The 27411-nt window shown below is 49.9% G+C and overlaps 9 protein-coding genes across 9 annotated transcripts; 6 read left to right on the forward strand and 3 right to left on the reverse strand.

Annotated features, from left to right (window-relative positions):
* The first annotated feature begins 296 nt into the window (after positions 1-296).
* On the forward strand, positions 297-4433 carry BO83DRAFT_415386 (Pkinase-domain-containing protein). The gene is made up of 5 exons (XM_025534633.1): positions 297-378; positions 532-1014; positions 1083-1525; positions 1579-3685; positions 3738-4433. The coding sequence occupies exons 2-5, from the start codon at positions 703-705 to the stop codon at positions 4296-4298; spliced, it is 3423 nt and encodes a 1140-aa protein (XP_025390730.1). The 5' UTR covers positions 297-378; positions 532-702; the 3' UTR covers positions 4299-4433.
* A 531-nt stretch (positions 4434-4964) lies between these two features.
* BO83DRAFT_435536 (putative alpha-L-rhamnosidase C) lies at positions 4965-7460 on the forward strand (the record flags this gene model as incomplete). Its single annotated transcript, XM_025535890.1, has 2 exons — positions 4965-5297; positions 5364-7460. The coding sequence occupies exons 1-2, from the start codon at positions 5004-5006 to the stop codon at positions 7458-7460; spliced, it is 2391 nt and encodes a 796-aa protein (XP_025390731.1). The 5' UTR covers positions 4965-5003.
* A 1308-nt stretch (positions 7461-8768) lies between these two features.
* On the reverse strand, positions 8769-9628 carry BO83DRAFT_461177 (glycoside hydrolase family 11 protein; the record flags this gene model as incomplete). Its single annotated transcript, XM_025537242.1, has 2 exons — positions 8769-9179; positions 9258-9628. The coding sequence occupies 2 exons, from the start codon at positions 9626-9628 to the stop codon at positions 8780-8782; spliced, it is 771 nt and encodes a 256-aa protein (XP_025390732.1). The 3' UTR covers positions 8769-8779.
* Positions 9629-12767: 3139 nt separating this feature from the next.
* Positions 12768-14105, forward strand: BO83DRAFT_356462 (endoglucanase; the record flags this gene model as incomplete). The annotated part of the gene is made up of 3 exons (XM_025529200.1): positions 12768-13098; positions 13166-13409; positions 13474-14105. The coding sequence occupies 3 exons, from the start codon at positions 12768-12770 to the stop codon at positions 13934-13936; spliced, it is 1038 nt and encodes a 345-aa protein (XP_025390733.1). The 3' UTR covers positions 13937-14105.
* Positions 14106-14517: 412 nt separating this feature from the next.
* Positions 14518-16288, reverse strand: BO83DRAFT_461181 (C6 transcription factor; the record flags this gene model as incomplete). The annotated part of the gene is made up of 5 exons (XM_025537243.1): positions 14518-14850; positions 14913-15386; positions 15442-15785; positions 15850-16115; positions 16173-16288. The coding sequence occupies 5 exons, from the start codon at positions 16286-16288 to the stop codon at positions 14518-14520; spliced, it is 1533 nt and encodes a 510-aa protein (XP_025390734.1).
* Positions 16289-16597: 309 nt separating this feature from the next.
* Positions 16598-18956, forward strand: BO83DRAFT_461185 (fungal specific transcription factor domain-containing protein; the record flags this gene model as incomplete). The annotated part of the gene is made up of 11 exons (XM_025537244.1): positions 16598-16623; positions 16996-17074; positions 17105-17913; positions 18010-18076; positions 18104-18122; positions 18147-18236; positions 18258-18438; positions 18478-18536; positions 18558-18629; positions 18763-18875; positions 18921-18956. The coding sequence occupies 11 exons, from the start codon at positions 16598-16600 to the stop codon at positions 18954-18956; spliced, it is 1551 nt and encodes a 516-aa protein (XP_025390735.1).
* Positions 18957-20931: 1975 nt separating this feature from the next.
* Positions 20932-23530, forward strand: BO83DRAFT_333510 (SLC26/SulP family anion transporter). The gene is made up of 3 exons (XM_025528344.1): positions 20932-21212; positions 21263-21408; positions 21455-23530. The coding sequence occupies exons 1-3, from the start codon at positions 20960-20962 to the stop codon at positions 23483-23485; spliced, it is 2430 nt and encodes an 809-aa protein (XP_025390736.1). The 5' UTR covers positions 20932-20959; the 3' UTR covers positions 23486-23530.
* A 201-nt stretch (positions 23531-23731) lies between these two features.
* On the forward strand, positions 23732-25006 carry BO83DRAFT_356468 (NAD(P)-dependent alcohol dehydrogenase; the record flags this gene model as incomplete). Its single annotated transcript, XM_025529201.1, has 2 exons — positions 23732-23965; positions 24035-25006. The coding sequence occupies exons 1-2, from the start codon at positions 23813-23815 to the stop codon at positions 25004-25006; spliced, it is 1125 nt and encodes a 374-aa protein (XP_025390737.1). The 5' UTR covers positions 23732-23812.
* Positions 24888-26441, reverse strand: BO83DRAFT_333517 (nucleoside-diphosphate-sugar epimerase). Its single transcript, XM_025528345.1, has 4 exons — positions 26315-26441; positions 26051-26256; positions 25665-25979; positions 24888-25603 (listed from the first exon to the last, which is right to left on the reverse strand). The coding sequence occupies exons 1-4, from the start codon at positions 26338-26340 to the stop codon at positions 25098-25100; spliced, it is 1053 nt and encodes a 350-aa protein (XP_025390738.1). The 5' UTR covers positions 26341-26441; the 3' UTR covers positions 24888-25097.
* Positions 26442-27411: the final 970 nt, after the last annotated feature.

The following is a 27411-nucleotide window of genomic DNA, read 5'->3' on the forward strand; positions in this document are numbered from 1 at the left end:
GAAAGGTCTTAAAATAGCTCTTCACATGGGCTGGAAGTTGGCCGAAGATGATTCACTACTCCTGACTGGATTGTCAGGCATCAACCGGCAGCGGGACTCGTGGGGCGCATAGCCGTGCATAACGTGCGGTTGCTGTACCTGCTGATGTCAGCAATGCGCGTTGGACAGGCATTCGGATCAATGTTTATCGATTGCCGCATCGGGAAGTTCGTTTGGTCTCCATCCGGGAAGCTCTCCGTCTTTGCTTCTGTCTATCCCTACTTCAACTTCCTGTCTTCCCCCCCCACCTCTCCCTGGTCGCGGTCTCCCTGATTGGAGTGCCATTGATTGCATATTGTTGTTTTTGAGCGTCAATTGTTTGATATTCATTCATTTTTAGTAAGTATATGTTCTCAATGCCTCACTACTTCGCTCTCGATCTTGCGGTTTCAGTGTTCCATCACCGTGCGGTGAAACCCCCTCACCGGTCGCTGGCCCCCGAGACCAAGTCGCATAACTTCATTGTTGTATATGGTTACTGACAGGCGATAGAGCACAAGCCCACTAGATCCATTATACCCCCAGTGCACTGTACCACTATTGATCGCTTATATCGTCTGAGTTGATGTCCGCTCAAGCCTGGTTTCGAGATTACCGCCGTTCTTTTGTCGCCAACATTGATACCCGATCACATTAAGGCACGAAGTGCTGCTTCAAGGCAAGATGGAGGCGCTGTCACCACGGTCGACAAACCAAATTGTCAAGCCAAAGATCTCTATGGAGCGCAAAGTATTGGATAAAAATGCCGCCGCTGCCGCCGCCGCTCAGAAAGCTTCGTCATCGAAAAATCATGCGCCGCCACCACCATCATTGATTTTGGAGCCGGAAGAGGATGGAGAGCGATACTCGACCGGCGCTTTTCTTGGGAAGGGAGGTTTTGCGATCTGCTACGAAGGGACACTACTGCGAACCGGCCGTGTCTTTGCTATGAAAGTGGTTCGATCCGAAATGGCACAGAAGAAGATGCAAGAGAAGGTATATAACATGATTACTTCCTTGTGATGCCGCGTAGTTGCAAGTGGTATGCTGACCGACCATCACAGTTTCGTACCGAGCTTCAGATTCACTCGAAAATGCGCCACCCTCACATCGTCGGCTTCCATCGCGCCTTCGTCTTCGACAGCAGTATATACGTCATTCTGGAACTGTGTCCGAATGGGTCCGTCATGGATATGGTCAGAAAGAGGAAGTGTCTAAGTGTGCCCGAGGTCAGACGATTCATGGTCCAACTGTGCGGTGCGATCAAATACCTACACAAGCGAAATGTTGCGCATCGCGATCTGAAGATGGGAAACTTGTTTCTGGATCAGAACATGGATATCAAAGTGGGCGACTTCGGTCTGGCAGCAATGATCATGTCCGAGAGGGATGAAAAAAGGAGAAGGACGTTGTGCGGGACACCGAATTACATTGCACCAGAGGTTCTCGACAAAAGTAAAGGCGGTCATACACAGAAGGTCGACATCTGGTCTTTGGGGGTCATCTGGTAAAGCCTGCAACCAATTTGTCTCTACCAACTTCATGCTAATTTCCTTCTAGTTTCGCGATGCTTACTGGGTACCCGCCGTTCCAATCAAAAACGCAAGAGGAGATTTATAAAAAGGTGCGGAACTTGGCATACGTGTGGCCGAAAGGCACCGAGTGCGCCAACTACATCCCCGAAGAGGCGAAGTCGCTCGTGAGCTGGTGTCTGAACCTCGCTGAAGAAGAGCGCCCTGAGCCGGACGACATCGTCGAACACCCGTTTTTCAGGATGTATGACGGTTGCATACCCAAACGACTTGACCCGTCTTGCAGCGTTAGTAGGCCCGTTTGGCTAAAGCCGGACGAGCCCCGCGGCGATCGAATGATGTTTGGGAGCAGCTTGGAATACGACGAGAAGTTGTCTGGCTACATCGAACACATCGATGATCCGAGTCAGCGATACCTGGTCTGCAGGGCGGCGTTCTACACACTCTGTGGCGTGGGCAGAAAACCAGACGGTACAGCACGGAAGGCCGCGGGAAAGAACTGCTCGAAGTCAGCATATGCCGAATGCTTATCCGAGGAGGAGAAAGGATTCCAGCCTGTCATACCCCTTCCAGAGGATATTGTGTACAGGTACCCCCATGACCCAATAGGTGATTGGAGCGACCCTGATACTTCCTTGCTGTCACGCAGAGATGGCTCCTCTTTCGAAGACAGTGTCCTGTCAAGAAAGAGCAGCGCATCTGCTCGGAGTAATGTGGCCTCACTGACCCGAACTCAAGCGGCGCTGGCTGCTGCTCAGCAGCGGCGGAAAGAATCGCAGAGCCATGCCGCAACTCTGCGGCAGCAGGCAGCTACAGGCAGAGGCTCTGTCCGGAAAATCGCAGCTATCTCCGATCCCGTACCGACAGCGAAGGCTTTGTTCGAGGAGGAGGCCGAAGCAAAACCAGCAGTTATACCTTCAGGTGGTCTTGCGGAGCGGCCAATTCGCGCACGGCGCGGTGTGGCAGCATCGTACTCGGGTTCGTTGCGCGATCTAGACAAAAACATTGCGCCACAGATCCCCAAGTCTAGTACGGCACCGGAATCTCTGGTAATCGGAAAGACTCGCTCCCAAACTCGCTCTCAGACGCGCTCGCAGTCTCGCAGACTGGAGTCAGGCAGCCAGGAGACTGGCCATCTGCCGCCCCCTGCCAAAGAACGACCTGCATCCGTAGCAATGGATCATTTGCCAGTTAGACCACGCCAGCCGTCCCAACGATCAATGCCGAGATCTGAGACCAGAGATGTGCTGAAACAAGAAGAACCGCCGAAAGCTGCCGCGTCCCAGGAGAGCGTGACCGAAAAACCTGCACGACCTGATCCCTCTTCACAACCACTGAGCCGGTCTGGCAGTAAGACAGCTTCATCTGCAAGCAAGCCACGCTCGACACTAGGCCTGCACCCCTTGTTTCATGTGGAAGACCCATGGGAGGCGCTACCAAGGACGTCCCTTGATGACGTGAACATGGATCTGCGACACATGCTGTCCAACATGGTCCCACACTCAGCAGCCCGGAGACGGGCTGGGCTTCGACGACCAACCCACGCATATGTGATTAAATGGGTGGATTACACGAATCGGTATGGTATTGGCTATGTCTTGGACGATGGCAGCGTAGGATGCGTCTTCAAGGCAGAGAATGGCCAGCCTGCAAGTGGCGTAGTAGTGCGGGATGGCGAAAAACACATCCGGCGCAAGGCCCGTAGCCAGGAGCAACAAGAGGGAGCGATCTATGGGTATTCCGAGGCTGACCAGCTCATTCCTCGCCATGGTAAGCCGGTAGAATTTTATGAAAATTGTACCCGCGACTTCGCCGAGTGTCGTGGCGGAATTCGGCGAGCTCTGATCTCACCATCGCTGTTCGAGGTCAAGGCCTCCTCCAGCGGATCTTCTGCGGCCGGCATCAAGATCCGCACCAACTCCGGCCTTGAATGCGCGCGTGCGGACGCCGAAAAGATCAAACGAGTTAAGCTCGTCGATCAGTTCGGCAAATACATGATCGGGTCTCTAGGCCGACACGGAGATGACGCAGTTTTGGAGGACGAGTTAACTTCCGGTAGCTCGGGCCAATTCATCAAGTTCTACCAGCGACTGGGGAATGTTGGCGTCTGGGGATTCGGGGATGGTGCCTTCCAGGTATGTCAACCATCTTCTACATGTCAGTCGCACCAGCTAACACATCAAACAGTTCAACTTCCCTGATCACACGAAGCTCGTGATCGCTCCTGGACGCACAAGAAGCTCCTCACCCTGGATCGACTTCTATCACCTTTCGCCCTCTGCAGCAAGATACCTCAGCACAAAGGGCAAGATGCACCCATCTGGATTCGACACTCGGGCAGTCACTTCGGACGAAGTTGCCACCTTCCTCGGCATTGCGTATGGCACTGGCACGAGTTCCGCAGATGAACGTGTTCGGGATATCCTAGACGCCAATTCGTTCCTACAGAAGATCAATTTCATTAAGGAGGTAATGAAAGGGTGGGTGAAGCAAGGGCGCCTTGGAGGACGACCCACACATGACAAGGCGTCAGGCGCTGCAACCCCCATGGAGTTGTTCTGGGAGGGCTCCCAGGAGCGGGCAGCAGGGGGCAGCGGAAGCAAGTTCGTGTGGGTGACTGTAGGGGCACCCGGAGGAGACGGAGAGTATCGGTCCGTATCACTGAGAGAAAGAAGGTCAGATGCGGAAGAGGACCGCGAGGCGGATGCATTGAGGGAGCGTCTCCGGATGCTGGGTAGACCACTGTAGGAGACGATGGTCTACCTTTACGATGTCATGACAAGCCCGTTGATTGTGTTTGATATTTGCGTGGTATATGTTATGGCTGGGATGGCGCAGACGCCGTGTCTTGGTTGGTTTATATCAATTGTTCCTGCATTCGTGACTAGTAGTGCCCCTGTGGTGTTTAATAGTAATCCTAATTAAATGGCTGCTAGAGACAGAAAAGGATGTCCGAGTGACTACTGTCTAGTCAGTACTCCTTTCTATCCCAGTTCTAGATGTAGTCTAAATTTACTGGAGAGTCGAGGTACCTCAGGATTTATTTGGCACTGCCACGAGTTTCGCGGTCGGTGGCAATCGAAACTCAATGTGGTAGGAAGTAGGAATTTCGTACATTCGTATCTGCTTCGCTCTACGTCGATCCGAGCCTAATGCCGGGCAGCTTCGGGCAGGCGCCGGGGCCCTGTGCCAACGGGATCGACTTCCTGGTAGGGCTCGGCTGGTGGCTACGTACCATGGGATTAAGGGAGACGCCAAGCTTTGCAGGCAGCATTGTGTGCCGCATGTATTCTCGTATATTCGTTTTGTCAGGGGAGAAAGGGGTCTTAGTGACTCAGCATTAAGAAGATGTCGAATATAAGATAGCCCGCACATCCGTGACAGCTTGTTGCATGTTCACCAGACTGACATCGGATTTAACCCTGAAGGAGTCCTGCGGAGATCCGAATCATTATGAGACTCGCTTATGATCTAGTCTTCTTTGGTTTTCTATTTGCCTCTGGACATTGTTCGAACTCCTATCGGCCTACTGCATATGCAAACGCCTCGCAGAATAAATGGATTGAGTATCAGAATGATACAGTGCTTAAGCTCTCCTCCGACGGGGTGACTCCCGCAATAATAATTCTTGACTACGGACGAGATGTCGAAGGCTATGCTACCTTCCAGGTTTCATCCATGTCCGGGGACACCTCTGGGTTTGAAATGGCCTATAGCGAAACATATGCATTACTGGGATCAACCATGGTGAGCCAACTTCCCGTCTTGCTCACCACAAATTGCGATCGTTAATTCTGGACTCCTTTATATCAGGCTGACGGTTCTCTGTCCTTTGATGCGACGATGGACACATACCGCGTGAATCGATACAACGTCACGGAAGAAAGGACCTACACGAACAGGCTCATCCAGGGCGGACTGCGATACCAGAAGTTGAACCTGTCCAGTGCGGGGGAGATGCATCTATCCCTAGTTGGATTCAAACCAACTGTCTCCAATATCCCTTTGACAGATCTTCCGGGCTCGTTCAACTGTTCTGATGAAGTGCTGACTCGGATTTGGCATGCGGGAGCTCGGACATCGCAGCTTACTGAGTTCCCAGCTAACAGTATTCCAGACTTTTGGGTTCTTACTGATGAAGGAGCCTTGATAGACAGTCTTGCTCCGCAACCCTTCTATACCATCTGGTCTCCTTCGCTGACGACTTATGACCTGGTGTTCTCTGTAAAGCCGATCTCCAGGGGCTTCAGCTTTAATGTACTCAGTGATACTTTGTCCAACGGGATCTACATCTTTGTCGATATTGCCAATGCTTCAATCTCTGCGCATGCAGGGTCTTCTGATCTGGACCCTATCATTGCCTCAGGTCACCTTCCCTCTTCGATCATTCTGAACGACTGGCACAAGGTTCAGAGCAACGTGAATCTGTCCCAAATATCTGTTCGTATCGATAACATCACTGTGCTCGACTTCTCCCAGACCGCATCTTTCTATGGCTCCTTTGGTGTGGGCGCGTCTTTCGGACATTCTGCCGTTTTCACCAACCTGTCATTGTTAGTCGGGGGAGAGCAAAAGTATTTTTCAACCTTGAAGGATGAGTCGGCGCTCTCAGACTTCCTTGTGGGGACCAACCCTTTACCTGTCAGCGTCGACGGCTCTCGACGCGATCGTATTGCCTACGCCGGCGATCTAGACATGGCCAGCAGTACAGCATTCGCCAGCACCAATGGTATCGATTACATCAACGGCTCTATTGAGCTGCTCGGTTCCTACCAGATGACTCCCGGGTTTTTTGTTCCGAATGCAAAGATTCAGCAGCCCCTTCGAACCACGGATGTTGACGCAAATACGACCGGTTTGATCGGATATTCGTTCAATCTGCTGAGTGCAATGGCCAATCTCTATGAGCAGACTGGTAATGGAGTGTTTCTGCATCGCTGGGCTCCGAAAGTGATGCGCATGCTTGATTGGGCGCACTCGCAGACCCTACCAAATAACTTGCTTAACATCACCGATCCCGCCATCGGTGGGGGATGGGACGTCTATGATCCCGCCTCATCTGGGATTGTCTCCCAATTCAACATATTATACGCTCACTCGCTGAAGAAATGGATCCCGTATCTGGCGCCGGCAAACATCAATGCCACCGCTTATCAAAGGCGGCTGGAGAACTTACAGAAAGCAATCAACGATCATTTGTGGAGCGACAAACTCCAGGCCTACTACCACTCTGAAACATATCAGGACTTCTTCTCGCAGGAAGCCAACGCCCTGGCCATCCTGAGTGACACTACAAAACTAACTGACAATCGTACTAATACATTACTATCCACCATGGCGCACCAATTATATATTCCCAAAGGCGCTCTCTCCTTCTCCAACGCCAGCATGGCCAGCGGATTCGCCCAGAAAATCAGCCCCTATGCTTCCGGCTACCATCTCAAGGCAGCATTCCATGCGAACGATGGCGTTAATGCCAAAAAACTTCTCCACAGTATCTGGGGCCCGATCAGTGACCCGAAAAACGCCAACTACACTGGCTGTATGTGGGAGGTCATGAACCCCGACGGTACTCCCGGCATCGGGTCTGGAACCTCGCTGTGTCATGCCTGGAGTGCAGGGCCCACTGCTGATCTGAGCCGTTATGTTCTTGGGATCCAGCCCGTTACTCCTGGTTTCAGGGAGTGGATAGTCGCTCCTCAGACTTTGGGACTGGATTGGGCACGGGGAGAGTATCCTACTCCTCACGGTAACATTAGGGTTGATTGGTCTTTCGATGGCAGCGGACGTTTCAATATTGTTGTCAGCGCTCCTGTGGGTACTAAAGGTACTGTTGTTCTTCCTGGCCCTCTTAACGGAACGCTTGAGGTGCAGGGTGGGAAGGTCTTTCGTTGGAAACAACCCGCCTGATTGATGTATTGGGTATATTTATATTACTTCTGTACGCGTTCGCGGCGTTGATTTCGGACCAAACGCATAGATGCATTACAAAGATAAAGTTGTGATAATCAAACTGTGTATATTTGCAAATCCTGAAGACTTTTTACCGTATAAATAATATTTTCAGACGTCAGTCAGAGTCCTCGTTTACCCTTTCCCGCCCAACAAGATACCATCTCAGAGAGCCATAGTGAGAATGGACTTATCCACTCAATCACCTTATAACTATACTCACTAATCCCAATACAGCCAAACATGAAAACGATACGTTTTATAATGCCGAGAAACCCCTTATTATGGGGGCTGGTATGTCGAAATTTCATGCCTCTACTAAAGTTGTTCGTATATTCGTATATCCGCACATCTTATATTCGTAAATTCGTATTTGCATCATGTATCCCCACTTTTAAGTAATCTCCACCAGGTGTACCTTCTTACACGATCTAGTCAACTTTCCCTTCACCAATAAAGATGAAGTAAGTTGTCTAGTAGATCCTGGTACCGCAATATGCATCTATGGTATTCAGAAATATAAGTATCTTTTGCACATATCAATTGCAGGAAGAACCACAGACCTTTAGAAATAAGTACTACACTAAGAAAAATATCTCTACTAAAAATTGCGAGAAAATATATAATAGATAACGGCGCGAGAATAGGAAGTCGAATGTGCAAATGATTCATTTGAGATGACCTCTCACTCTTCTCGTTTCCCAACGGGGTTCGGTGTCAGGGCGCGTAATGAGGATGTAGGAGAAGCTTTGTGAAAGACTAGAAAACGGATGTATCATCCCTCTGTTCCTCGGTTGCTCTGGGGCTGCAGTGCGGCGAAGTTCAGGTCTTGATCAGGGCTCACAGATCATGAGGTTCATCACGAAGAAGAGCACTCCAGGTTAGTTGCGAGTAATCGTAACACTACTTAAAAGGCGGCAATGCTGCCAATTTAACCTGACCACGGCACTTTGAGTTTTTGGAACCTCAGATTAGACTTACAATCGATGATTACAAGTGAAGATTATAAACAAGATAGTTGGACAATGAAGCACTGCAGCAGCCGCCAGACTCAATATGTTATTTAAAGGTTTACAAAGTAGTTGATGTCTCGAAGAGAAGCGAAAAAAAAAAGAAAGAAAGAAAGCGGGTAAAGACAAGCATTGTAAAGAGAAAAAAAAAACAAAAATGAAGGAAAAGGGGGCTTCTGGTTATTTCTTAAACGTCTTTATAGTGATACATGTGGCGGGGAATGACCTCGGGCAAGTGCCCGGGGAGTACATGGCCATTGATCTTCTCTACGCCTGGACGGTGAAATCCAGGTACCCTTGACCGGAGAAGCCTTCCAGAGTAACCATCTGGAAGATCGGGGTGCCAGGGTTGAGACCCAATTCCTTCCAGCGCTGGAAATGGGTGCTCACGTCGACAGTGCCGGTGGAACGGTGGGAGCGACGCACCGACCAGTGCTGGTCGAAGTTGGTGACACCGTAGATCTCGGGAACATTTCTGTAGGGGAGATTGTAGACATCGTAGACACCGCCATCGCTATCGACCTGGCCGAGGATGTTCCCGTTGCCTGGGGTTCCAGTGCCATGCGACTCCACAATATACCACTCGGTGACAGGGTTTAGGGTCCAGCCATATATGGCCAAAGTCCAGTCACCCTCGGCGGTGAAGTAACCGTCCCAGGTCAAGGAGCTGAGCCGAACAGCTGTCAGCTTTCCTCGGCTCTGTCAAGTGAGAAGGAAGAGGGGAGAGGAGGAAAGATGAACTTACCGCGTGCTGCCACCCTTGAAGCCCTTCCCACCAAGGAATTCCGTCTCAGTGTTCCAGCCGAGTTCAAACTGGCCGGTCGTGGGGTATTCAGTGTATCCAACGCTGGCTCCGTTGTCATTGTACACGGAGTAGTAGAATCCCCCGCTGTCCACGCCGTCTTGGCTGGTATGCAGGATAGTGCTCCGCTTAGCGAGATCCGAAATGCTGCCGCCCTCGGTCTGATTGCCGATCACTTCCCTGATCCATTGAAGACGCTCAGGTGAGAGGGTTCCAGGCGGAGGTGGGGGGATGGCGGAACTTGCCGCAAGCATCCACGCAAAGGCTGACAGGATTGGCACGGCCAGGCGTGCTTGGCCAAGGAAAGACACCATGATTAGGATGGAAAGGATGAAATCCAAATAGAAGGGTACAACTGTGACTTAGAAGGTGAGGGTGATGAGATGGCAATGTTTGTTTGGCAGACACCTACCTTTATATCATTTACCTGTCGACAAAGGGGGGGAGCAATTTCCACGGTTCTTTCGAACTGTACCTTCCACGGGCACTTTATCCATTTAGGCTACGGTTGTAGCACTATGAAACAATCTCTAAGCGATATTGGATATACGGAGCAATCCCGCTGTCTATCTGCCTGGTTAATCTCTTTGGCCTGCGTGCAGAAGACATGTGATTAACGTGAATTGGACGCCTAACCCTCCAAGTGACCCAACTGTTCCACAAAGAAGGCTCCAAATGCGATGAATATTCACGGAATGTCAAATTACATGCCAGGAGCTTATATTGACTGCCCAGAAACCACTTTAACTGTGGCACCGATCACTCTTCGGCGTGGAAATTGATTCAATTAACCGGTTGGATTATCTTGTACATCTATGGCCAACAGTATAATAATCACTGCGATTATATGGCGCCCGATGGAGAAGCCGGCGACCCTGGACAAGCCCAATGGCTTTATGATCGTGATGCTGTGGGATAAATTGCCTTTCTCGTTGACCAAGAAGACCATCTATATTAATTTATAGCTTTCTGCTTCATCTTCGGTTGTCGGTAGCCGTCTCGTCCTCTGAACATATTACTTGCCAGACTAGTTGAGTAAGTCTGTGGGTTCATAGTTATTTACGCACGTTCAGGGATAGTAGATGATCATGTTCTTAGGGGTACCGGTTATACTTCGGATCAAGATAGGGTTCATTCTGGTCTCATCTTGAAATGCTGCAACTACGGATAGTTGAAATCTCGCACAAAAATCAATATCATAACGCATGGGAGCCAATGATTATTGTAAGTCCTCACACCTGTCATCGCAATGTTTCAGGAACGCTATGCCCTCTGCGGACTTGTGCTCCGTAACCTAATCGGTAAGCTGTGCGACCATGTAAGCAAAAAGGTTATCTGTGCACCCATACTCAGTTCAGAGATAAGCAGATAACCGGGTGCCTTGCATGGCTGCTTTGGTTACGGCTTTGGTCTTAACCGAGACGCGCCAATATCTCACGGGGATATATCTCTTTTGGTCTAGTTGGTAGGTAGCAGTCCGTGAGTATAAGGCAGTCAAGTGGGTCAATTGGACCCACTATAATGAAAACCCTTGAAGCATTTGCCAAGTTCCTCATAGAAAAATTCGAACCCACGGCAATACGGGAGTGGAAATGTACAGAGCTAAAAATATTCCTCAGCCCATATCGAAGTTGGTGTCATCAAAGTGGATGGTACCAAGGAAAGTCTAAACTACGGAATTGTTTCAGATGAAAAACGGCCTCGTGGCTCCACGCGAAGCCAGAATCGGGCCCTTTCCGCAAGTAAAGCGCACAGAGAACAGAAGAGGAAAGAAAATAACTCACGAGCTGGTTTCGAACCGGAAGACATTGATGTGCCTATGGCTAAAGCGAACTTATGAACTGATGACACAAGAGTGCTTAAGGCTGAAGAAGGTAGACTTGTTCAGGAAACTACTGAAGCTTACCATGCACGAGGTAGTGAGATGCTCGTCAGGCACATACCCTAGTACTTTGGCGAGCAATGGACCCATTTTCGAACCATTGATAGTACAAATCAACACCCAGTCATAGGCTGGAGCAGGCCTGGCAGGTAACTTATGGAGTACACTCAGAGCTTGATCGTCTGAGCTCACCCAGGTTCACGATTGACAAGTCTAGGCAATCGGTGTGTTTCAGATGATACTAACCCAACTTGGCCACCCAAATTAGAACTCCCTGAGGTCCTTTGGTGGAAAGAACCAGCAAAAGGCCAATCACATGGAGTATGTGATGCTTGGCAACGACATGTCCGATGATACATTCTCCTGGATCTCAGTGGTTACTGGCTCCACTTCCAATCGGAAGCTTTAGTCCCGCGGCTTCTTAGTCCCGCGGCTCATCTTACCACAAATAGCGATTCCAAGAATAATCGCAGTAGAGGTGGCTCTCACCTTGACGGCTTAAGTGTAAGTTGCATCCCAGCTGAAAGACCAATTTAGGTTGGTCAACGCCCCTTATGAGTACGATGTGGCTTTGTCTCAAACAACCTTGAGGTAGGATAAGTTGAAGAAGATTCGTCAAAGGGTTTCCTGGGCGCTTCACGCAGACAGCAGGACAGGGATGAATTCTTAGTGCCCCACTTGTAAGGGTTCAGGGTCTCGAACATCCGGAATGGGATTCCGCACTCTTGGCTTGAACAGCCACGGGTATCGACGTGCGATAAGTACCGAACCAAGTCCCGTATGAGAGTCACCGGAGCGCGCATTGCACCATTGACAAACACTGGCTGTTTCGAGCAAAGTAAAAGTGGAATCAGTATCTGTATCGCTATCTCCTGATTCTAGGATCGGTCGGATCTGATTGGACGGCTGGGCTTCTGCCTGTTTACCTTCAATTTATGCCGCCAACTGCACGCAAGTACGGCATCACTCAGACTAGGAGATACAGCTGCCACAGGCCCGACTGGGTGGCGAATGGCGAGGATCGAACAGTCAACTACAGGTTGACCTGACTGTCTAGAAGAATGTGGAAGCTATTCAACTACAGGACTCGTGAAAAGAAGACAGTTGCGCTTACATAGAGCCTCAAAGCACACTATGGGTTCAATATTGTATTGAGCTCTAGCATACCAGGGATATGGCATGGCCAGGAAGGTACAACCGACATTTAGCCAGGTATATGGAAGTGGACTGGATGCTGTCCATGATAATGGTGCGACATATTGTTTCGGAGAAGCCCGCCGCAGCGCCGTGATGGGGAAATGAAGGACTGGGATAGCAGGAACTCAAGCTGTGGACATTCGAAGGCAGAGATAAGCTGCGGCGTGCTTGGCACATTCATATAAACCCTCATTGATCCTCTTCTTCTGCGAGAGGAACTATACAAGATATCACTCCTTACTTTGACTTCTCATTATCGAGCTGGATTCAATCTGACCAGGTGTCAGGCTCTCGTCACTCTTTCACTTCAATTCATTATACTTTCATACTCTTTCTTTCGTTTTTAAATTAGTCTCGATCCTCAGCCAGACACAATGAAGTATCTTCCTCTGGCCGTTGCAGTCACTGCCAGTCTGGCACCCACGGCTTCCGCTCATTATATCTTCAGCAAGCTCGTGTTGAACGGAGAGGCTTCTGCGGACTGGCAGTACATTCGTGAGACCACTCGCAGCATCTGCTACGAGCCTACCAAGTTCACCAACACTTTTGACAATTTGACACCCAACGACAACGATTTTCGTTGCAACCTGGGCTCGTTCAGCAATGCCGCAAAGACCGACGTCGCCGAGGTAGCGGCGGGCGATACCATCGGGATGAAGCTCTTCTACGACACCAGTATTGCGCACCCCGGCCCGGGCCAAGTTTGTACGAGTCATCCCTCTCCCTGTCATAGTCACTCACCTTCTAATGACCTGGTTTCCTCGAATGACAGTTATGTCCAAGGCACCCACCGGCAATGTCCAGGAATACGAAGGCGACGGCGAATGGTTCAAGATCTGGGAAAGAACGCTCTGCAACGAGGAAGCCGACTTGACCAAGGACGCCTGGTGCACCTGGGGCATGTCCGAGTTCGAGTTTCAGATTCCTGCTGAGACCCCAGCAGGCGAGTACCTGGTGCGCGCCGAGCATGTGGGCTTGCATGGGGCTCAGGCCAACGAGGCTGAGTTCTTCTACAGGTGAGAAAATCACGCTCAAATTTATGACATTCAAGGAGCAATGATGCTAACACCGCCAATGTAGCTGTGCACAGGTAAAGGTCACAGGCTCGGGAACTGGATCTCCCAGTCTCACATACCAAATTCCCGGTCTCTACAACGACAGCATGACCCTGTTCAACGGCCTCAATCTTTGGGTCGACTCGGCTGAGAAGATTCAGATGGATATACTGGAAACGCCGATTGGGGATGACGTGTGGAACGGAAGTGGTTCGGGAAGCTTATCCGCTGCCTCCCCTTCGGTCAGTAGTGCATCTGTCGCAAGCCCGGGTACAACTACCGCTGCCGTGCATGCCTACGTTCAGACCCCCGCCAGCAGCAGCAGCAGCAGCAGCAACATTCAATCCGCGGCCGCTAGCTCGGGCAATCTTGTCTCGCACTGGGGCCAATGCGGAGGCCTTAATTATGCTGGCCCAACCGAGTGTGAGTCGCCTTGCACCTGCGTGGAGCAGAACCCTTGGTACCATCAATGTGTTACTTCAGCCTGAAGGATCTGCTGGCTCAGTCGCGGTGTCCTGATTGGGGATGATGGTGGGAAAGGGGATATTATTGCCGAATTCGAGTGGTTACGTCAGTAGGTACCATAGGGGTTCGATGATTCCTCGCATGTCAAGCAGCCCGCTCCTTTGTCCTAAAGGCTACATTGGGATATCGCAGCCAATCGTTTCTGTACAATAGTCGACATTGTTGACATTCGTCGATGTTCTCAATCCTTGATTGAGGTCGTCACGAACGCTGTCTTGATCAGTTCGAGTGCTTCTCGATTTTCAATGTCTTGTTGAAGACCTTATTTGTCGCTGGTATTTTTATTCATGAAAAACAATTGTGATGTAGTATCATAAGCATCTGTATCCGTAATGTGTCCTTTACACCTTCTCAAAGCTCTTTCCCTATCTATTTATCTTGTCTATTTGAATTTCGTCCCTCCTTGATAACAAAAAAAGACGCTTGAGCTCTAGCACTTCCCAAAGTCTTTGATCCTATGTATTATGAGAGCCGAGTCAGTGATTCTTGAGCACACCCATTAACAACGATATAGACCCTTAGCCATCACACCATTTCTGGACTATTACTCAGTGTCAACATTCAAGGCATATTTGCTCTTTTTGCTGGTGATAGGCCCAAAGAAGTAAAGCAAATAAGGCACCAACGCCATAACTGCACTGATAGACCCCAGAATGGTGAGGGTATACTGCACGCTAAGAGCCTCATAGATCGGACCCCCAGCAACAGTTACGCCTCCCGCCATTACATATTGCGTGAACACGGGGAATCCCAGAGCGAATGCAGAATATGTGTCGTAGGAACCGATGAGATACAAGTATGCAACGATGAAGATGGTGGTGATACCGTAGCCGAAGAAGACGGGGACAATCAAAGGGGACCATATTGAGATACTTGGCTGTGGAGACAGGGAAAGGTTAGCATGTTGCAAAACAAGTGGGAGTATCCTTATAGACTTACATTGCTTGTCCATCCCATCCAAAACAAACTAATCGGCACTGCTACTGCGCCACCAAGCATCATGTACCAGAGTCTCATCTCAGGTGCAATAGTGGACTTATCTCGAGCATAGGCCTTCGCAGTCAAGCTATAAACCACCGGCACCACGCCGCTGACTAGCAAGGTCCCAATGAGCATACTAGCCCAGCAAAGGTTGGTCAGTCCTTCGGAGAGGCCATATGCATCGCCAAAAATACAGGTATACCCCTCAAGAAAGGTATAAAGGACAATATAGATAATCGTCAGATAGAGCGACATCAGGATGATGATTAGTTCCGAGTAAAACATCGCAAGTGGCCGGTACACAGAGGTCTTCAATCGCTGACTGAGGCTCTTTTGATTGATCTCAATGGGAGCTCTGTATCTCTCATGACCGGTCTCTTTTCGAAGGATGGAAGCCTTCCAGTAGAGGATAAGGTTGCCATATGTCTCAGGCTGGAATAAAAGGACTAGAGCGAGAACCACACCACCCACGATAAGCTTTACCCACTCTAGCCAGCGCCAGCCTAGTGTGACTGAAATATAGCTCCCAAAACTGGCCGATAATGGGCCCGTCAAATGCAGGTATAGCGTAAACAGGAAAAGCATAGGTTTTTTCCAGCGGATTCCATAAGTCAGCAACCGTGCCACCAGCGCAGATTAACGGGGTGGAAGCGAAGAGGCCGGCAAAGAAACGAAAGATAAGGTGACTATGGAGGTTTGGAGCTAGTCCTGGTGGCATGACGAAGATCAAGAAAAAGGAGCATTGTTGTGGAATAAATGGCATTACGCCCGCATGTTTCAGAGAAAGGGCCGGAGAGAAGGGAACCGAATGCAAACCGATAAGGAACTGGCCTATTCAGAGACATGAAGAGTTCAGCTTTGTGTTATGATAGAGCCCAGTGAGATACCACCATACCTGTAGCTAGAGACCCGACAACTTCCGATACCTGGAAGTATGCTCTATATTCCCTGACACCACAAGCATCAATCGCCGAGGCGGCAGTCACAGCAACTGCTATCAATGATACCAAGAAAGTCATGAAGAGCTTCCGTGAGGTGCACAGGTTTGCAGAATTTAAGGGATCATTTTCCCCTTCCCAGCCTACAAGAATCGCAGCGTCAGGGGTCGTCGATCCGGCAGGCAAATTCTTCAGGCTACTATGATAGTCGCTCAGTTTGCAGCTACATAGACTTGTATTAGACACTCGCACACCTGACTAACTTGTCACATAGTCTTACTCAGGACCATGATTGGCGTTGACAGAGTAGCTCGGACAGCTGCAATCGTCTTTCAGCTTTGCTAAGTGCTGTTGCACGGATTTTCGAACCCGTTGGTACTGGAGATAAACCTCCATTTCCTGTATCCTATGCGTGACAAGAAGGAAAGAAGTTTATAGGCTAGTAAGATGGTGAAAGGTTTCCAAAGAAAGAATGACTCTAACAGACTTCTATAGTCATAGCATCTCCGATCCGCTAGCCTCTATCGCCGATCCATCGGAGTTGAGTTGATCGACTTTATGCAACCCAATACAGCCTAAACGTCAATAGTACTTATGAAAATCTGGTTAGATACACACGGTAGTCTATTCCATACACCAACCCTGGGAATATGCAGAATCCATCTGCTATTTTTTTGCCATAAGTCCATATATATTGTGAACTGTATGACAGTTTGCATTTTCTGGTATTGGTAAGTTGATAGAAATCATGTGACCTAGCTTGAACTAGACAACCTCAAGCTATGAACCAGTGAAAAGACGCTTCATTACGCCTTACGGATATGATTAGGTATATACATTCCTTCATAACGGGTGGACTGAATGTTGTTGACCAGGTTTTCCCGGTTCTATGGGAAAGGTGGTTGCATAGAAATTTCTTCTCTCATGTGTTAAATGGGAACTTCTTGCTCCGACCCTCACCAACGGGCACCGATCTTCTACGTTATGTGGCAATCTTCAATGACTGAATCAATGCTATCTCCGACCAACATTTTCCACCTCGGACTCTTATCCTGAATAGTAACCAGGCTTCCGTGTATTTGTTTGTCCTCATTCTCGACGAGGAGAATATTGGGCAACAACTTGATCCATAACGGGGCCATCCAGGAAGTCTCCGAATTCCTTTGGCGGAAGCGCAAAGCTGTTAATTGCGAGGAATGCTGACGCTCTAAGTTGCGATGCGATCGTCAGCATCTTTGTGGTGCGTGCAAGCGTCGCAAGCGCGAGTCCATTTGCTCATACGAGGCCCCTGCTGGTCCATCCGTATCAAGGAAAACCCGCAGGAAGCCCGTGACCACATCGGCGTCATCTGCGTTGAGTAACGGAGCAGGATCTCCGGCTACACCGAGACGAAAAGGTGCCAACTCTTCAATTTCGCAGCCCGAACAGACTATATCTGAAGTAGAAATATCACCTCCCGGTGTACACTGGGAAACTGTGCTTGAGCGCCCTGTGCCAGAGGATGTTAGTGGCACACTATCACCCCTTTCTATAAGCCCTCGCATCTCTCTCCAGGTGATTGACTCGCTTCCGCCGAAGTCATGTTGCGACTATCTGGTTTCACACCTTTTTAAATATTTCTTCGCATTCTTTCCTACTCTTCATGGTCCAACTTTCCAGAAACAGTATACGGCGTTCATGCAACGCCCTCAAGATGTCGACTTACCTTGGCTAGCTGTGCTTTTCGCTTTATGTTCTTTGTCTCTGAACACTCTAGATGAAAGTGACCCCAGGCTAAAGCGCGTCTGGTCTCAGCTGCCTTCGAGTATCACACAAGCTGCAAGCACGGTTCCTATCACGGTTTCTGTGTCTCGCCGTCTGCTTCGGACTGCAATAACCTGCCTTCTGCAGGGCGATTTCTTGATGAGGCACACAATCAGCACCTTCGAGGCTCTATTAATGGTGGTATACAGTCTCTTTCACAATGAATCTTTCGACCAAGGCTGGGCCCTGTTGGGAATGACATTGAATATTGGCATTGCGTTACGTTGAAATATGGAACAGAAGAACCTGGGCACCATCGAGACCGAAGGCGGCGACGCTGTTGGGCTGGTCTTTTGACATTGCACACGTATCAGGGAATGCTTTCCCGAAATTTCGATATGTCATACCTTCTCAGCATTCAAGATCCCTTTACCTGCCGATGTTCAGTAAGTTGATGTTACCAACGAGGGCATTGTGCAGAAATCTTGTAGCGAGCGCACACAGATGTCAGTCATGATGGCCAAGCTTCGACTGTTCCGGCTTTCCACTCAGATCTGTCGTCATACTTCGGGGTCTTCACGTCTCGACCAGCAGGCCTTGCGTGATCTCGATGCTGCGATAGCGGTGGAGCAAGAACGGTGGGATGCGGCCTATATGGTTGATGGCTCTCCCAATATTTTGGGTTCTAATCGTTACGCCTATTGGTGCGTCTTACAGACGTACGCGCATCATCTCTATCTTCTGCTACAGCGGCCGTTTCACCTTTCCAAAGCATCTTGCTTTTTTGCAATCTCCAGAGAAAGGTGTATTAGCTCTAGCGCAGCTCTGATTTCCCTTCACAGACAACTCTACGAAGCTCCAATCCTTCGAAACTACTTCTGGTTGCTTAGTGGGGTGATGAGTCTGAAAGCACTCCATGCAGCCGTGGCCCTGAATTCGTGTCTCCAAGACGACACGGAACATAAATTAGAATCTTTTCGAGAAGAGATTGAGAGTTTGATTGCCCGCATGAAAGATCTGTCGGGCCGGTCATATCTGTCTCAGAGCGTATCACATACTTCGCCATTTACAGTAAGCTAACTAATTTATTCTGTCAATTTCAGTCAACTAAGCATACATTCTCGGAGTCCAAGCAGGGGCAGGCGAACCACCAGCAGGGAGCTCAGAGACCCCGTTCCAAAATCTATCTGAAGATTTGAAAAATATCCGAGAATGGATGGATGCAGATCTGGTCGATTGGGTATGTTACCTTCCTCTGGATATCGAGCTTTGGCTAATGACTCAGAATATGGATGGACAATTCAATGTATTTGCACCATAATTGAACATTAGCATGACAATATTGTGGGACTAAGATATCTCGCTGGGGTCAATTCCGGTACAGAAGACATGCCGTTTGCCCGGAAAAATTATTCAACAGCGACTCGAGCCAATCTCACGGCCTATCATTGGATCTCATCGAGTATGGTTATCTTTGTTGATTGAGGCACAGAACAGAACCCTAATCATAGATTTAGGAAATCAAGCATGTGCCTTCCCCCTTTCAGGAGGATGTCAATCTTAGGACCTCCCGTTCAGCACACACCAGACACCGTTTGGTGTTTTCCTTGTCTGCAAGAACCTTGTGTCCAGGGTTCGTACCCACAGACTTCTACTGGAATTGTACGAAAGCTTAATATCTCATGGCTACGAACATGAGAATGCCCAGAAATCAGATCTCCTCGTATGCTCTCATGCTTTGGGTGCCTCTTTGCAGCACTCGTTCTATCCGACGATAGAGTTCGTGGAAGTGGAAGCCACGGGGTTTTCCAAGATGACAAGCACTCTGAAATATACTCCACGTGGCTGAGCCCACTCGTATGGCCAACAAGTTGCTACTGATCTCGGTTCGTGTTACTCTTGTTGCAGGATCTGAAGAACGAAGATCACTGGTTGCCCAACCACACACATCGCCATATTACGTTTTTGTTTGACATCATGAAAGGCGAGACAGAGCCAGAGTGCCCTTTAGGATTTGCTTCTTTCGTGTAGCTCTCTCTTTCCGTGTTCCTCGTGTGTTCTATCTGGCGGTCGTATGAGGCCTTGTGGGTTTCACGGCAGGGCCAAGCGAATAGAGTATTTGTGGCTTCTTGGCAGGATGCAGCAGCTCATTAAGCGCACATTGGCGCTACACATGCAAGGATTTCAGTAGAAATGTGGGATGTTTGTGTGTGGTAGAAAATGCATCCCACGGTTAGCTTGATGGCGTGCTCGGGACTAAAAATACGCCATGGCAGTGGAGGGACTCGGCCACTTCCCGGCCACGTCGCCCCTCCCAGGATAAACCTGGTCAATGGCGCCGTAAACCATAGCATTGGCGTCATATAGAATATTAAAGTCTTATATAAAACTGTGTCTGATGGTGATATCAAAAGCCTGGTTCAGTAGAGAGAGTTCCACATTAATACAGACGGTTGAGCTTGACCCTTCCCTGATGCGGTCCCTCAACCACCACCGTAACATGCTTAAAACAAGTTGTTTCAGCCTTGTGGAGCAAGTTACTCCACTTTATTCAGTAATGCCCCTTGGGAAATACCTAGAGTAGATCTTTTCCAGCCAGCAGAAAGAAATAAAGGTGGATGTGAGTGGCATACCAGACTTATGGTATGATTGGATTGGCACTTCACTTACCTTAGTTCTGACCATGGAGACCGACAGCATGATAGATGGGTCTGCTTTTGTGGACCCTGGGCCAACCCTATCCCGTTTGTTTACGCAGCACAATAGACACACAGATTGGTCCAGGTTGCAGAAAGCTTGGGTGATTGCATCGTGCCCCTCATATTTCCTCTTTTCCGTTTGTAATAACATTAGACCACGGAAGTAGGACTAGCTCCGTGGAAGGACCGCCTAGAGTCTGTTCTTAGCAGCGCTTACTGGGTTACATGAGGGATCCCTGCAGACATAAGCCAGGACTGAGCCTTCCTGGCGAACACGAAAAATGCCACCCATTTAACGTCTTACGAGTGATCGTCATTCAGCTCATTTTGACCAAGAAGAAGGCAATCACTTAGTCTCGTGTTTCTTTATTCATCTGTGGTTCAGCCATGTCGAAAAAGGCCAATGCGCGCTCGGCATGGGCGTGGAGGTGCATCTGGCCGGCACATGGCAAGCCCCAGCTGCATTGCCATTTCGGAGCTAAAATCACGACATCGATCCCCTGTCCTCTGATAAAATATCTGGGACTTCTCACGCGATAAGCTTAATATTTATTATTCCCCTCCAGATCCCATTCCTGACCGGTATATGCCACAGATCTGAAAGCTCTGTCTGCTGACACGGAAAATGACCACAAAAGTTGGCCATCTTCTGGCGAAGGTGCTCGGAATCGATCTGTCATCGAACACCGACCCATACCTTCGTGATGGATCAGATACTGCTGGTCATTATGTCGAAACAGAGCCAACAGCCGGTGAATGGCTGCGCGAGCTCGTACCATCACGTCGCCAAATTGGTCGCTATTTCTACGACTTGTTCCCTTTTCTTCACTGGATCATGAGCTACAACATGCAGTGGTTCATCGGTGATCTGATCGCAGGTGAGATGCCTCATAAAAGTTACTGAAGTGAGTGAGGCTTACATCTATAGGTGTTACTGTTGGGGCTGTGGTCATCCCACAAGGCATGGCATACGCCATCCTAGCCAAGTTACCTGCCGAATATGGACTATATTCCTCCTTCATGGGCGTGTTAGTATACTGGTTCTTCGCCACATCAAAGGATATCACCATCGGTGTAGGTCTTCCACTCCCTTGTCACGACTAACAACTAACCCGATCAGCCGGTGGCCGTCATGTCCACCTTAGTTGGAACCATCATCATCGAAGTTCAGAAAGACTACCCTGACGTCGACGGCCCGACGATCGCCGGGGCCCTTGCCATCATCTGCGGTGCGATCGTGACCTTCATTGGCCTGTTTCGTCTCGGATTCATCGTCGACTTCATCCCTCTTCCTGCGATTACCGCCTTCATGACCGGATCTGCGATCAATGTGTGCGTCGGACAAGTCAAGACAGTCTTGGGAGAAACGGCCGATTTTTCTACCCGTGGATCGACATACATGGTCATCATCAATACCTTGAAATATCTGCCCACCTCGCAGATGGATGCTGCCATGGGCTTGACGGCACTTGCCATGCTATATGCCATCCGCGCGGCATGCAACTATGGAACCAGGAAATACCCTCGGAAGGCAAAGCTCTTCTTTTTCCTGAATACCCTTCGCACCGTCTTTGTGATCCTGTTCTATACGATGATTAGTGCTGCAGTCAATCTCCATCGTCGCAACAATCCGGCCTTCAAGATGCTGGGCAAAGTTCCTTATGGGTTTCAGCATGCGGGCGTTCCCAAAATCAACGTTGATATTATCAAGACCTTTGCAAAAGAACTGCCGGCAGCAGTGATTGTCTTGGTGATTGAGCATATTGCTATCTCAAAATCCTTCGGTCGCGTCAACAACTACACCATCAATCCTTCCCAAGAGTTCATCGCTATTGGCATCTCAAACCTCCTCGGTCCCTTCCTGGGTGGCTACCCTGCCACTGGTTCGTTCTCTCGCACTGCTATCAAAGCCAAGTCCGGTGTACGGACGCCGCTGGCCGGCGTCATCACTGCCATTGTTGTTCTGCTTGCCATTTACGCCCTTCCAGCTCTGTTCTTCTTTATTCCCAGCTCATCACTTTCTGCTGTTATTATTCACGCCGTCGGCGACTTGATCACACCACCTAAAGTCATCTACCAATTTTGGCTCGTCTCACCTCTTGATGCTGTCATTGCTTTAATCGGAATCATCGTCATTATCTTCTCCAGCATTGAAGACGGCATCTACTGCACAATCTGCATCTCGGTCGCAGTCTTGCTATTCCGCATCGCCAAAGCCCGTGGTCAGTTCCTCGGCCAGGTCCAGATCCACTCCGTTATCGGCGACCACCTTGTAGAAGAAACCGGATCAGCCAAGGAATTCATTTCCGGCGCTCAGCTTTCCAGCTCCGACTACAAGCATACCTCTAGTCGAACTGTTTTCCTTCCCCTAAAGCACACCGACGGTTCCAACCCGACCATCCCCATCACCCAGCCCGCACCAGGCATCTTCATCTACCGCGTCTCCGAAGGCTTCAACTACCCCAACGCCAACCACTATACCGACAATCTGGTCGAACACATCTTCGAATCTACCCGACGCACTAATCCTTCCTTATACGCAACCCCCGGCGACCGACCATGGAATGACCCCGCCCCTCGCAAAAGCAAGGCCGAACAAATCGCCAACTCCACAGAGAAACCTTTGCTACGGGCAGTCATCCTTGATTTCTCCGCCGTCAACAATGTTGACGTGACTTCGGTCCAGAACTTAATCGATGTCCGGAACCAGCTGGACCGGTATGCAGCCCCGGACCGAGTCCAGTGGCACTTCGCTCATATCAACAACCGATGGACCAAGCGGGCTCTCGCTGCCGCGGGATTCGGTCGGCCTTTGGATGTGCCCGAACTCAAGCCAATCTTCAACATCACGGAGGCAGTATACTCTGGAGATAGTTCGGACCAGCGCGCCAGTGATATCGAGTCGCAAGCCAGCGATCAATTGAAACAGAGCAAGAGTAGGGATGACAAGAAAGCCGGGGTCCTGAGTATACGGGAAATGGACGAGGCAGCCAAGGGCTCGGAGAGGACAGCTGTACAACGACGCGGAGGTGGCAAGCCGGCGGTGGTGACTGGGGTGAACTTGCCATTGTTCCATATTGACTTGAAGAGTGCTCTGGAATGTGCGATGGCATCGGTGTCTGATACTCCGGACAAGGTGCATGCCAGCTAATGTGGTTTTCGTGTTAGAACTTCATACATAATTTTTAAGTTAGACAATATTTAGCCTATTTATACAATCTTAAACATATTTCGCCAGTACTAGAGTGACTGTAGGGCTAACCGAGACCTCCACATGGTCCCATCTTCACGACGATCCCAACCTATTCCCATCGGCGACTCTCTCGGCGAAACCCCGCATCTTAAATTAGACTGTTCGCGGGCTAAACGATATCTTCATTAGCTAACGTGATTAATCCTTCTTTCCCACTATTATTCTGTGATTACACTCACTCACTCACTCACTCACCAAACAGCTCATCACCAAGCAAATACAAAAATGGGCTCCATATCCCTCACCGATATGTCCAACCCTTCGTGCCTCCTCTACGGCGCCCACGACGCCCGCTACGAAGACCGACCCATCCCCACCATCACCTCCCCAACAGACGTAATAGTCCGCATCGCCTACACCGGCGTCTGCGGGAGCGATGTACATTACCTCCCTCCATTCTCCCTTTCCCCCCCTTATCCACCCACCCAGCTCTTAACCAATATCCAGGTCCATTTCTACCTCCACGGTGGCATCCACCGCCCCATCTCCCCCTCCAACCCTATAACAATGGGCCACGAATCCACCGGCATCGTCCACGCCATCGGGCCCGACGTAACCACCCTCACACCAGGCGACCCCGTAGCTCTCGAACCCGGGTACGCATGCCACCGCTGCAACCTCTGCAAATCCGGACGGTACAATCTCTGCCGGGAGATGAAGTTCGCCGCCGTTCCGGGTGTATGTCACGGCACGCTTACCCGCTTCTTCAAATTACCTGCTGATTACTGTTATCGTATCCCGGAGGAGACGTTGGGATTGGATGAGGCGACGCTGTTGGAGCCGTTGGGGGTGGCGGTACGGTCTGTAAGGGAGGTTGGGGTGAAGCCTGGGATGAATGTTGTGGTGTTTGGGGCGGGGACGGTGGGCGTGTTGTGTATGGCTGTGGCGAGAGAGTTTGGGGCAAGTAGGGTGGTGGGGGTGGATTTGAGTGAGAAGAAGTTGGAGTTTGCGGAGAGCGTGGTGGGTAAGGGGATTTGGGGAGGTGGGTATGTTCCGTCTGGGGATGGGGAGGTGGATGGGGGGAGGCTGGTTGAGGGGTTCTGCGATGGTGATGAGGAAGGAAATGCAGGGTTTGATGTTGTTATTGAGGCTACGGGGGCAGAGGCTTGTATTAATCTTGGGATAAGGGTTGTGAAGGTTGGAGGGGCGTTTATGCAGACGGGGCTGGGTAGGAAGAGTGTGGATTTTCCTATTGGGACGGTGGTTGGGAAAGAGGTGGTGGTTAAGGGGTGTTTTCGGTACGGGCCAGGGGATTATAAGCTCGGGATGCAGATGGCTGTGGAGGGGAGAATTCCGCTGAAAGGTTTTATTACGAAGATTGTCGGGTTTGAGGAAGCCGTTGAGGCGTGGGAGACCACGGCTAGAGGGGAGGGGATTAAGACGTTGATTAGGGGGGTGGATACGCCGGTGGAGGAGTAGGCTGCAATCTGCTGTATCGATCGGGTAGTGCATGTAACGCGTAGATGAAGCTGGATAGCTAGCTATAGTTCTATCCCCGCATGCATCCGAACTATGCCCTCTGTGCCTGAGTGGTCATCCTCTTCACTTCATCCTCCAAGATCTCCGGCAACGTCGCCTCAATACTCGGCTTCGTCGGCGTCCATCCCAACACCTTGGCTCCTCTCCTGGCACGTCCCCGAGAGTTCAAACCCCAACTCAGCGCCTCATAGCCACCAAATTTCTTCGCATCCTCCAAACTGATCTTCTCCTTCTCGACTCCAGGAAGCAAACCTAGCTCTGTCGCTGTCAACGCCGTTGCCACAGCCAGCTCACCCCAAACATGCTCCCCATTCTCAGTGAGATAATATGCTCTCTCCCCCCACAGCTCAGGATCATCCCGTCCATGCACGGCCGCCTCTACAAGCAACACATACAACTCGCTCAAATCGTGAATATGGATGTTATTCCAGATCGACTTGCCATCTCCAATGAGTGGTGCCTTCTTTAGTTGCAGGGTCACCTTGGCCAGCTCGTAGACTTGTCGTCCACGCACGGATACAGGGCCTCGACCACGTCCTATACAACACCCATTAATACCACATCCACCCTTAATTTCAAGAAAAGAATTTTAGCATACCATAGATAGTAGGCGGACACACCAACGCCGTCTTCACCACATCCCCCTTCACTTTGGCCGTCTCAAGTACTACCCGATCCACATTGCGATGAAACGCATGATCCGGGAGATTCAACAATTCGTCCACTCCGTCCCAGTCATCGTAGACCTTGTCACTACCTTCACCAAACACGTTCCGATCCGTGTCATGGAACGTAAGGATACCCGTGCCGCCGGTATGCAGCCAGTATCCCGGCTTTTCTTTGCTGTGGCCTAGCAATAGGCCTTTGGCGATGGCGTTCGCGGCACCTTCGTGGTCGGAGGCATCGGCGGTGTCTATGTATTTCTTTGAGTACACTGCTTGGATAGCCAGAGCGGTAGAGTCTAGAGAACAGGGGTGCGCATACGTAGAACGATATCAGCTTCAGCACTCTCCTTCTCCAAGAGGGCAGAGTCATCTAGGTCGCCGATGACAACTCTGATAGAAGGGTACTGGGCTTGGACCTGACCGGCCTTTTCCGGAGACCGGACCAACACAGTGTATTTGTATTCAGGATGCTTGGCGAATATAGCGTAGAGGGCATCGCCGCCGATGTAGCCGGTTGCGCCGGTGCTGGAGGTCAAATGTTAGCGAGATTTATATGCGGTAGTACGACCGAGTGGAGTGGTACATGAAGATCTTGGGCAGAGTGGTCATTTTGCCTGGATATATGCTTTTCAAAAGACTTAGTTACAGCCTAGGTCTTGTTACGTTTGGAGAGTAGCGCTGTTATATCTCAACTGAGAGGTATTGACATTAATAATATAGCTGTAGGCGATGAAGTCAGTCCGTAAGCCAATGACGTCGGATTCACCAGTTGGCGATTGATAAGTCCTTTCCGCCTGCCGAATTAGGTATGCTCGGCCGACGGCGGCTTCCGCCGACTACAAGTCCTGGGTTACCCCCTTCTCGACTCAGCTTAAACTCCGCATGCAGGGTTCGACGACTACCCTGTTACCCCTCCTACAATTGCCGGTTGGCGGAGACTTCGGGTGTGTTGTGGTGTTTCTGATGCTCAACTAATGGACTTGAGTTCGACATACTGCTGATGTAGAGGAGTGTGGTCCTGCTAGGCAGCAGGATATTTTGGGATCCGTGGCGCAATGTATTTAGCATCGAAATGAAGCTTTCATGAGACAATTACTTTTCTGGAAAGCGATCTACTTCAAGTACGGAGTTTTTGTTGAGCAAGAGGCCACAGATCACATAAAACCCTGAGACAGTGATATGCCTTGATCTGCAAGTCAGCTATCCTACCACTGCCATGACACAATCAGAGGATTGTGAACTGTGGGTCAAAGATAAGATCTTTGAACCATGGAAGCATTCCAATAAGGTATGCTCTATATCCACCCTTATCACTTATCAACATGATCAAATTTTTCTTCACCGGTGGGGTCTCGCCCGCAATGGCATGATCTCGACCCGAGCGTTGCTACAGTACTCTTCACGCCTGAAGAAGCTTGGGCGGGATGAAAATTCAAACTACCAATGGCATACATCTCAAATGCCGCTCCAAGTCATTCCACCGTTCTAATTCGACAGCCCGGAAGCCTCCAAGAACAGGACGCGCTGCCCCCTCCATCAAGGTGGGTCTCAGCTTTCTCCGAGGTCTGGCGGGTGAAATCTCTTCCACGCGTGCAACTCGCTTTAATGAGATTTGCTGCGCACATTCTTACAGAAATAAATATGCCTGGTGAGAAGTTTAGAGTACTAAAAATGTTATAT

The sequence above is a fragment of the Aspergillus eucalypticola genome (genome assembly GCF_003184535.1).
Source record: "Aspergillus eucalypticola CBS 122712 chromosome Unknown BO83scaffold_6, whole genome shotgun sequence".
Lineage (NCBI taxonomy): Eukaryota > Fungi > Ascomycota > Eurotiomycetes > Eurotiales > Aspergillaceae > Aspergillus > Aspergillus eucalypticola.

Bases quoted from the DNA above. Each gene is read 5' to 3' on its own strand.
- BO83DRAFT_415386 (XM_025534633.1), top strand. From the start codon at position 703: ATGGAGGCGCTGTCACCACGGTCGACAAACCAAATTGTCAAGCCAAAG. The intron at 1,015-1,082 runs GTATATAACATG...CGACCATCACAG, and splicing joins AGAAGAAGATGCAAGAGAAG to TTTCGTACCGAGCTTCAGAT. The intron at 3,686-3,737 runs GTATGTCAACCA...CACATCAAACAG, and splicing joins TCGGGGATGGTGCCTTCCAG to TTCAACTTCCCTGATCACAC.
- BO83DRAFT_333510 (XM_025528344.1), top strand. From the start codon at position 20,960: ATGACCACAAAAGTTGGCCATCTTCTGGCGAAGGTGCTCGGAATCGAT. The intron at 21,213-21,262 runs GTGAGATGCCTC...TTACATCTATAG, and splicing joins CATCGGTGATCTGATCGCAG to GTGTTACTGTTGGGGCTGTG. The intron at 21,409-21,454 runs GTAGGTCTTCCA...TAACCCGATCAG, and splicing joins CAAAGGATATCACCATCGGT to CCGGTGGCCGTCATGTCCAC.
- BO83DRAFT_333517 (XM_025528345.1), bottom strand. From the start codon at position 26,340: ATGACCACTCTGCCCAAGATCTTCAT. The intron at 25,980-26,050 runs GTATGCGCACCC...AGAAATACATAG, and splicing joins TGAAGCTGATATCGTTCTAC to ACACCGCCGATGCCTCCGAC. The intron at 25,604-25,664 runs GTATGCTAAAAT...GGTGTTGTATAG, and splicing joins GTGTCCGCCTACTATCTATG to GACGTGGTCGAGGCCCTGTA.